General features: G+C 44.9%; 1 protein-coding gene across 2 annotated transcripts in view; it reads left to right on the forward strand.

The window, feature by feature from the left end:
* Positions 1-10272, forward strand: part of HEPACAM (hepatic and glial cell adhesion molecule) — a 36081-nt gene extending 25809 nt beyond the window's left edge. The window contains exons 4-7 of one of the 2 annotated variants that reach the window (XM_089652126.1): positions 1170-1263; positions 2794-2867; positions 4926-4996; positions 9429-10272. In XM_089652126.1, the coding sequence (XP_089508252.1) occupies positions 1170-1263; positions 2794-2867; positions 4926-4996; positions 9429-9704 (515 nt within the window). In that variant the 3' untranslated portion in view covers positions 9705-10272. The remainder of the gene's footprint in view (positions 1-1169; positions 1264-2793; positions 2868-4925; positions 4997-9428) is intronic. The other variant, XM_089652127.1, reaches the window with a different exon arrangement.
* Positions 10273-10790: the final 518 nt, after the last annotated feature.

Genomic DNA, 10790 nt, shown 5'->3' on the forward strand with positions numbered 1-10790 from the left:
CTCCCAGGACCCTGCATTCACTATATCTGGTCTCCCTGGACCCTGCATTCACTATATCTGGTCTCCCAGGGCTCTGCATTCACTATATCTGGTCTCCCCGGACCCTCCATTCACTATATCTGGTCTCCCCGGACCCTGCATTCACTATATCTGGTCTCCCTGGACCCTGCATTCACTATATCTGGTCTCCCCGGACCCTGCATTTACTATATCTGGTCTCCCCGGACCCTGCATTCACTATATCTGGTCTCCCCGGACCCTGCATTCACTATATCTGGTCTCCCCGGACCCCGCATTCACTATATCTGGTCTCCCACAGTACACAGAACATGGAAATGCAATTATTTTAGTAAATATAAACTAATAAATACCTTTTCTCATCAGCAGTTAGAGCGGTCTTGTGACTTCAGCTGAACACAGGTTAAAGGTTGTAGGAGTTCTCTTTCTTCTCTAGGAGGATGCAGAACCCCTGACCCTCTGTCTGGGCAGTGTTGATTGGCCCTGTGCTGATCACATGCACTCTCCCAAGAAAAAAAAAAAAAAACCTCCAGGGGCGGACTGACCATTCGAACACTCAGGCACTGCCAGAGGGCCCGGGGTCAGTAGGGGGCCCCATAAAATGCCCCTGGTACCTTTTTATAGGCTTTTTTTGGGTGTGTTTTGGGTGTGGGCAAGGACACAGGGGTCCCATGATCCCCAATTGCCCAGGGGCCCCATGAGTTGTCAGTCCGCCCCTGAACCTCTCTAGCAATACATACTAAACTGAGCATGTGCATGTGGCTACGGGTTCAGTCTGTCTTATCAGGGGACATTTGAACAAGAGAAGGGGCAGAGAAGACAGGATCAAACGGCCTTTTTACACAATGCAGAGGATTAACCCCTTAGGTTCCACGGTGAGTATGACAAGCATGCTTTACTATATACACAGACTGATTTTACTGTTGTGGGTTTAGTAACACTTTAAATAGTATTCTCTGTTCAGAGCTATTGCATACCTTCCTACCAATCTATCTGTATTGTCCATTCATCCTGCAGTCATTCAGTACACACCAGGTTGTTGATCATTTGGCCATGACATTACGGCTGCTGGGAATCCCACTGCAGTACATTTGCTGCTGTTCCCAGTATAATATGTATGGTAGTAATGTGCAACATTTTTCTTTATGCAGGAAGAAGCTCTTTGTACATCGTCCTGTCTATGGGAGGAATATTTTTACTGGTTACCTTGGTAACAGTCTGCGCTTGCTGGAAACCATCCAGAAAGTACAGTGACAGTCATCAGTATTTTGACTTTCTTCCTCTTCCTCATCTGTGTCTGTCTAAGTTTCATCTTCTATAATGTGATAACAAAAAGGAGTTTATAGAATTCATACGTCAACAAGAAATGGCTAATTTAAAGTAAAAGTAAACCCTAACCGGATGGCTTTTAGTTTGCTGCTGCTTCACCACTTTTTGGTCCTTTGACGTCTCAGTGCTGCTGATCTGCTGCAGCCTCTTTGTAGCCACTTCCCGTCTACATGCACTCCAACAATGGCTGTGAGGCTTTTCACAGGGCAGGTTTTCTGATGACCATAGTCAACCATATCTGTGATATATGTGTTGAATTGGCCACATGTAGTCCCCATTTGAAGCCCATAATAATGCCGAAGAACATTTGAGAGACAGGGACACAGAATTCTCACCCTATAACACGAAGTGCCTGAACAAGAACCTTAATGGCAGGATCAGCAGAGATTATTTTAAAGAAGTACAGCCAAATCTCATTTGTGGATCATTCTGCACTCCTGTGACCCACTTTCAGCTGACAGCCGTTTTCACTCAACCGGTCCAGGCTGGGGAAAGATCCCGACTTTAAAATCGGGATCCACCTCAGAGTCTGCAAGGGAGAATGTCACCAGCACACCAAGGATCACCAATATGGGTCCAAAAGTTTTAATAAAGGATCACATAGTTACAGCAAGGCAATGTTTCGGGAGTCTCGCAGGACCCCTTCATCAGGCATGTGACCTGATGAAGGGTTCCTGCGAGACTCTGAAACATTGTCTTGCTGTAACTATGTGATCATTCATTAAAACTTTTGGACCCATATTGGTGATCCTCGGTGTGCTTGATTCTGTTTGGTTTCAGCCGACGGTCGCTGCAGCACCCACTTATACACACAGCCATTTTTAATGCAGGAACGTGTGCGTTTGGATTGTACACTTCCACCCCAGAGTCTGGGGCGGCACCTGGCTCAGCCTCCCAACGAGCCTCTGAGACCTTGAGACAGCCGCTCCCTACCCCTCCATAGCCCAGTGCTCCAGTGAGCGCACGGGGGGGCGATGCCACATCGGAGCGATGCCGTATCCACCTAGGTTATTGTTATAGATTGTTATTTAATGATAAAAGATGGAAGGAGCTCTTCGGAAAAAAAATGACACTGTTGTATAGTGTCAGGAACTTCATCATATAGACTTGTAAACTTCCTGACAGGTCCTCTTTTACTGAGGCATTATTAAAACCTCAGACAGCCAGGCAACTAGTATTTTAGAGGGAGCTAGAAGTCTGCAATGACAGACCCTTTTTATTGCTCTCAGTATTTGTCTCCTTTAAGATCTTAAATCCAGCCATTGAATAAAAAATCAGATAAAATGAGGATCATATTTTCTGTTAGATTCTTTCACTGTCTTTGTTCCTATGGGTGACAGATTTGTCTCACTTCCTGTCCCTGTGACACCCTGCATGTTAGGTTATGAGAGAGTTTCACCAGAACAAGAAGTGAAGCTTTATTAATTATGCTTGCATTCTTTATAGAGAGAAACACAAGCTGGAGACACAAGCATCTTGTGAATATGTGGACCATGCGGAGGAGTCTCTAAAACATGAAGGTGACTGGTACTTGCATAATAAACACCTAACCCAGAATGTGAACATATCACATCACATGAAAGTGTGGATTCCCTGTATAAAGCACTGTCTTTACAGTCCTAAGCTGGGCATACATTTTTGTATACACCTGCTCCTTGAAAAACAAAACAGATTCCTACTTGCACACAAGCGACATGGATGCAATAATCTCCCTTGCTGTGCTATTGAATTCTCACAGTGGGGACTCCTCTCCCTGTCAGAATACACTGATCCGCACTGTGGTCCATTGGCAGCAGCAGCTGATCGAATACTGGTTTTGCAGCAGGACCGTTCAACAGAATTCAGTCTAACGATCAGCTTTCGTTGAACAGAGGATACATATAGATTGAAATTTGCCTGGTTCTTGATATGTATATATCCAGCTTTACTCTAAGTTAGGGTTGTAAATCTATAAGTAAAAGAGGAATAACCTACAACTAATCCATCTGCCCGGTCTGACTGTTTGAAAATAAAGTTTTTAAAGAGACTTTACCACAGCAGTCACTCAGCAAGGATGATAACAAGAGGCCTCATGCACGCAGTGGGTTGGCCCTTAGGAGTTATACAAATTATTATTATACAAGATTTATATATTATTATTATACAGGATTTATATATTATTATTATACAGGATTTATATAGAGCCAACAGTTTGCTCAGCGCTTTACAATATAACGGGAGACAATACAGCAACAATACAGTTCAATACAAGAGGGTTAAGAGGGCCCTGATCCTGGGAGCTTACAATCTAAGAGGGAGGGGACAAATATCAAAATACCCTCATGAGAGGAGGAAGGTTGTATTTGTATGAAGAGCACACTAGGTAACACCCCCATGTGATGCTGAGCTTCCATAACTGACAGAAATATAAAGTCCAACAATAGAAGGGGGCAGACCATGGACAGTCAGGCTGGATATCCTCCAGCTAGGAAACGAGGCAGGCTCTGTCTGACTTGCTGCAAATTCTAATGAACATTGTGATAAGCCCACAGTGTGCAGTGAAATCAGAGTACATAATATCAGTCCAGGAGAGGAGCTGATACAACTGTACCAAACTGAAGGGAAGGCTGGAGTTCACATTTAAAGATAGGAGTCACTTTTAGCAGATTTCCTCTAGTTACAGCGGCGTGCATGTAGCTGAGACCTTGGAAACATCACCATTGTGGGTTCACCTTCATGTTCAAAGACTCTTATCAAGAAGTGTTGGAGGGATATATGGACTTCTCTTGTAGCTTGGCAACTGCTAGATAACTCTTAGAAATTATTATTTTTTTGCTAGTCCTTGAGATTAGTTGTCTTTCCAGGAACGATTTGTATACTACAAAAGGATGAATATAATGCAGATTTTTCATAATGGTTGTAGCAGTGGTTATACATCATCAGATTGTATGGATATAGAGAACAGCTTGGAACATGTCTACAATAAGGAACTTTTTATCAGTTACTGTAGACATGATCACAAATAGCAAAAGAAACAATTATTTACACCATGATTAGTGTAACGGAACCGACCCAGACTGCGCTTGAGTACTTCCGTTAGAATCAGGGGCGGACTGACCATTTGGAAACTCGGGCGCTGCCCGAGGGCCCGGGGTCAGTAGGGGGCCCCATGAGATGCCCCTGGTACCTTTTTCATAGGCTTTTTTGAGTTTGGGCAAGGACACAGGGGCCACATGATCCCCTATTGCCCAGGGGCCCCATGAGTTGTCAGTCCGCCCCTGATGGGAACCCCTCATAATGGGAACAGCGGGTGCGCAGACCCAGAAACTTAGATCAGGGATGGTGGGAACTTCTCATAATAGGCACAGCTGATGTGCAGACCCAGAAACCTAGATCAGGGATGGTAGCCACCCCTCATAATAAGCACAAAATGTGTGCAGGGCATGAAACTCAGCACAGGGAAAGTGGGAATCCCTCATAGTGGCTCAAATATGTGTCTTAGCCAAGGTTCAGTCAGGAACTTTCCCCCTCAGTGTACGTTCTGATGGGGGCAGAATGGTGTCCTATGTTTATCATGCTGTGTCTTCTTGCCTGTGCAGTTGAAGTAACCTCACGGACCATGGAGCGGGACTGCAAGAATCCGGTATCACTGTATATCCTAAAAGACAAGGTGAGATTATTTATGGGAAATTAAATTGTGTGTATGGTGGAAGTTTGCATCCTTACATACTGGGCAGGAAGTCAGTCCGTGTCATGTTTCTAGATCTGAACCCTACCTCAGTTACCTTCAGCTCTGCAGATGGACTTGTAGTTTGAATACACTGTGGTCATGCTAGTCAGCACACACGTGGTTCATTCACAATGCCAACAGCTCAGGAACTGCCTGCCCATACAGACATACGGATAGAGAGCCATAGGCAGTGTGTGCAGGAGCCTGACATTTCTGATCTGTTGATCATGGGTGCAATGCCCTGCACACTCCTATAAAAAAATAATAAATGCACATTTTTTTGCTAGCAAAAATGTGTGCCTTTATTATTTTATTCCAGAAGGTGAACTTAGCTTTTAAAGGACAGGTTCACTTTAAAATTCAAACTCCAAGGCTCCCACATTCATAGCTATCTGACCTATTCGAATATATTCCCCCAACCAATCCAGGTGCCGACTACATCTTTATGTTGGTGATGTTTTCTCATAGTATATACAGCCTCACAGCAGACATCTTGTAGGTGCTACCTGTGCCTATGCACTAACTTCTTGAAGATGTGAAGAAGCTGTACATATCATTGGGGTGAGGCTCCACGGATTGAGTGCTATTTGTGTCCCCAGTGGGAAGTTTACTTTTAATTTTTCATGCCAGTAACTTGGGATCAGAAGGACAAATGGGACATTTCCCAATAGGACAGAAATAGCTACAAAAATATTTAGTAGAGTAGAGAGAGTTAGAACAGGTGTCAGCAACCTTTTCCCATACACCTTCAGGTCTCAGAACAGCCTCAACTCCTGCACATTCAGACCTCATATCAGCCTCAATTCCTGCACCTTTAGACCTCAGATCACCCCAATTCCTGCACCTTTAGACCTCAGATCACCCCAATTCCTGCACCTTTAGACCTCAAATCACCCCAATTCCTGCACCTTTAGACCTCAGATCACCCAAATTCCTGCACCTTTAGACCTCAGATCACCCCAATTCCTGCACCTTTAGACCTCAGATCACCCCAATTCCTGCACCTTTAGACCTCAGATCACCCCAATTCCTGCACCTATAGCGCAAAGATCAGCCTCAATTCCTGCACCTTTAGACCTCAGATCACCCCAATTCCTGCACCTATAGCACTCAGTTCAGCCTCAATTCCTGCACCTTTACACCTCAGATCAGCCTCAATTCTTGCATCTTTAGACCTCAGATCACCCCAATTCCTGCACCTTTAGACCTCAGATCACCCCAATTCCTACACCTATAGCGCTCAGATCATCCTCAATTCTTGCATCTTTAGACCTCAGATCACCCCAATTCCTTCACCTTTAGACCTCAGATCACCCCAATTCCTGCACCTTCAAACTTCAGATCAGCCACAATTCCTGCACCTTTAGACTTCAGATCAAACCTATTCCTGCACCTTCACACCTCAGATCAGCCTCAATTCCTGCACCTTTAGACTTCAGATCACCCCAATTTCTGCACCTTTAGACCTCAGGTCACCCCAATTCCTGCACCTTTAGACCTCAGATCACCCCAATCCCCGCACCTTTAGACCTCAGATCAGCCCCAATTCCTGAACCTTTAGACTTCAGATCACCCCAATTCCTGAACCTTTAGACCTCAGATCACCCCAATTCCTGAACCTTTAGACCTCAGATCACCCCAATTCCTGCACCTTTAGACCTCAGACCAGTCTCAATTCCTGTACCTTTAGACTTCAGATCACCCCAATTCATGCACCTTTAGACTTCAGATCACCCCAATTCCTGCACCTTCACTCCTTAAATCAGTCCCAACTCTGCACCTTCTGATTAGTTCAAATTCCTGCACTTTCCACACCTCACATCAGCCTCACACTCTGTCCCCCTAGGAATGCAGGGTAGCACTGTGAGTGTGTGGATAGGCTTCAGTTGCAGGTGAGTTTTTAGTCACATCAGGTAGGTGAGTAGGCCAAATACAACCAATGGCAGTGGATGCTAGCACAAATGGCATTACATGCCAACCTGGGTACCTGTGCCAGGTGTTGTTGATACCTAGTTTAGAACCTTTGTGAGGTTTAGGTTGCTACCTGTGACTTCCTGTCCACAAGATCTCCATCACCCTCATTATTGTCACATTGATAAAAAGCGAGGATACACAGAATATAACTGGATACTAACATTTATAGGTAAAGTTGATCCAGGGAATATCCGATTGCCTCTCGGGGGATTAGGAAATAATTTTTTCCCCTGCAGGAGCAAATTGGATCATGCTTTGCTGGTTTTTTTTTGCCTTCCTCTGGATCAACTGACGGTATAGCATTATAACTTTTTTTTTTTTACTGGTTGAACTGAATGGACTTTTATATTTTTTTCAGCCAGACTAACTATGTAACCCAGTGGATGCATACATATACAACAATGCAAACCTGATAAGAACCTCAAACCCTTCCCAACTTCATGCAATACTAAAAATAAGAGTTTTTGCCTTACAATGTTATCTCACACTTTAGTAGAGTTTGAGATGACAGAAATAGTTTAAAAACGTATTGTGAGGGGTGTAATTGAAAAATGTTATCACTAGAGGGCGCCCCTGCTCTGATGTTGAAGATCTCCAATTGGCCTTTTTTTGAATTAAACAATTGAGTACTGTCCGTGATACTTTTTTTATTTGCACTAACATACAATTTTGAGGACAAGCTTTCGGGGTATGTCCCCTTCTTCAAGGTCCAGGCAGTACTACTACCTGGACCTTGAAGAAGGGGACATACCCCGAAAGCTTGTCCTCAAAATTGTATGTTAGTGCAAATAAAAAAAGTATCACAACAGCAGGGGCGGACTGACAACTCATGGGGCCCCCGGGCAATAGGGGATCATGGGGCCCCTGTGTCCTTGCCCAAACTCAAAAAAGACTATGAAAAAGGTACCAGGGGCATCTCATGGGGCCTCCTACTGACCCCGGCCCTTGGGCAGTGCCCGAGTTTCCAAATGGTCAGTCCGCCCCTGGTCCATGCACACGTAGACTTAGGCCATAGGTCTGATGAAGAAGCATGCATGCTCCGTATGTGTGCCACACCTACTGCTGCTTTACCTGGAGCTGACATCACTCCCGCCTGCCCTGAGGATCCACACTGACCAGGAAGTACTGGGAATCACGGCACAGCCAAGGACAATGCTTTGGAGACCTGCCTGCAGTGGGACTGGCCAGGAGTTACACAGCGGCTGACACCAGTTTGACAAGCGCTCATTTGACTACTACTATTGTAAGTTGCCAATTTTGTGGAAATAAATGATTGCCTTATATTGCTGCACTTAGATGGCGCTGCTGCTCTCGCTTTTATGGTTCACACAGAGTCTCTTCTAGCTTTGTTTGAATCAGTTGCCACTGAGCCAAGCATTGTTCGATTATCCCTTAACCACCTTTGGACTTTAAGGACTTTACTTGTGTGGTTAATATACTAGCCATCACATTATACATCTGTTTTTTTCTTCTTAGTGCGCCAATTATTTCTCTTGTTCTTACAGGTGCACTTCAAACTGACTGCCTACCAACATGGCTATATCAGTTTTTAAACATTAATATAACAGTGTGTGTAACAGTGGTATGATCCAAGCCTAACAAGCCATCCTTGATCTCCAGTGGCTTTACCAAGGCTGAGAAGGTACCATCAGTCTGCTGCAGGCAGGGGGAAGCATTTCCTCAGTCTCCCTCACCCAGTGATCAGACTGCAACATTGTAACTCATAGCAAGTGACATGGTGAGAGGATGCAGCAGAGGCTGATCTGTGTCAGACATTTGAGAACACAGCCAAGATTTGCACAGGCCCCGGTTTACATGATTGTCTCGTCTCCAAGTTGGCATCTCAGTCTGGAATTTAGATGGCGACCCTAGATAATACCTGGTCTTAGTTGTCAGGGGGAGTACTGTGACCTGTGTGAGAGATAATAAATACCTGGATGTGTTACACTGACACGTCACTTAGCATGTTGCACTTACAACAAAAAAATATATCTGATGTTGGAAGCAGGGGCGGACTGACCATTTGGAAACTCGGGCACTGCCCGGAGGCCGGGGTCAGTAGGGGGCCCCATGAGATGCCCCTGGTACCTTTTTCATAGGCTTTTTTGAGTTTGGGCAAGGACACAGGGGCCCTATGAACCCCTATTGCCCGGGGGCCCCATGAGTTGTCAGTCCGTCCCTGGTTGGAAGAATTATTATACAGGATTTATATAGCGCCAACAGCGCTTTACAATATAATGGGAGACAATACAGCAACAATCCAGTTCAATACAAGAGGGTTAGGAGGCCCTGATCCTGGGAGCTTACAATCTAGGAGAATAGGTTGATTTGCCTATAAAGACCTCTTCAGATGACTTGAATATTGTTGCTGACTATATATTTCTTTGTATTTTATTAGGAATCCACTGAAGCCGAAGAGGATTCCCCCACAGAATCGAGGACAGCCTCTGATGCTTCAGGATCCCCCAGTTACGCCAGCACAGTGCCATCCAGCAAATCCTCAGCACCCCCCGTCCATTGCTCACACCGCTGCCACCGCTCTCCATCCAGGTCACCCACAGACAGCCAAAAACACACATCTTCCCCCCGAAACACGGCATGCTCCCTGCGAGCAGCGGAAGTACACATGATACGGGAGCAGGAGGAAAATACCGCGGTACAGAGCAACGCCTAAAGCGGCACACATGGCGGGAACTGTCACCAGATGATTTCCATGATTCGGGAATCCTTGTAATGAAGTTTAGGATCATTGTCTACCACACTGCTATATAATCTACTTTATAATTACAAATTCCTCACTGTAGTGCTACAGAATAAAGTCACTTCTGACAGTGAAATCATCACTGCAAAAAGTACAAACAGTTTCCAGAATCATCTTTCAAAATATCAATTTGTCCAGAAAGGTGCAGAGAAAATCAAACGCAGAGGTAATGGCAGTATGTCTACATCTCACTGAGCAGAAGATTTCTGATGCATTTGGGTTCCCGGACTCTTGGAAAGTCAGCTATAGTAAACTTTGTGCACATCTGTGCAAACATAGAAACATGGAAGAGTGATGGCAGAAGAAGACCAAGTGGTCCATCAAGTCTGCCTCTTGTCTCTGATTTTTTTTTTTAACCTTTTTGTCTATGTTTGTCCCAAGCAAGTTTAGATTTACTTATTGTTGACTGACCCACTACCTCTGCTGGAAGTCAATTCCGAGCATCAACTACTCTTCCAATAAAGTAATACTTTTTAAGGTTTGTTCTGAACTATCCTCCTGCTGCTTTGAGGTCATGTCCCCATGTTCTTGATCTTGGCTTCATATTGAAAATACTGCCCTCCTGTCCTGAACCTTATTTACAGCTTTCATATATATAAAGGTTTCAGTCAGGTCCCCCCCTTTCCCTTCTTTTGTACATATTATATTCCAACAGTCTCTTCTGATATGTTTTGTCTCTCAGACCTTTTAAACTGGACTTGTTCTACATCCCCACCACCCTATAGCAGATATACTGCTACAGGGCGGAAGGGGTGCGCCAAATCACATGTATATATATGATTTTGTATTTCCGGGTAGGGAGCGAGCGCGAACCACACATGTGCCCTATGTGTGCCGCTATTTGCGGCTGAGACTGTCAATCACTGGGTCCCACAGGCGCCCGTTGATTACCGAGGATCTCCAACAGGGAGGAGGGCTGCTTTGTTAACTGACAGTCCTCCTCCCTGTCGGCTCGGGCACACTGCTCTGGATGGCTGTGTACAGCAGAGCCATTCAGAG

Source organism: Staurois parvus, unplaced genomic scaffold, assembly GCF_062004578.1.
Source record: "Staurois parvus isolate SC_StPar_1 unplaced genomic scaffold, SC_StPar_1.0 ptg000671l, whole genome shotgun sequence".
NCBI lineage: Eukaryota > Metazoa > Chordata > Amphibia > Anura > Ranidae > Staurois > Staurois parvus.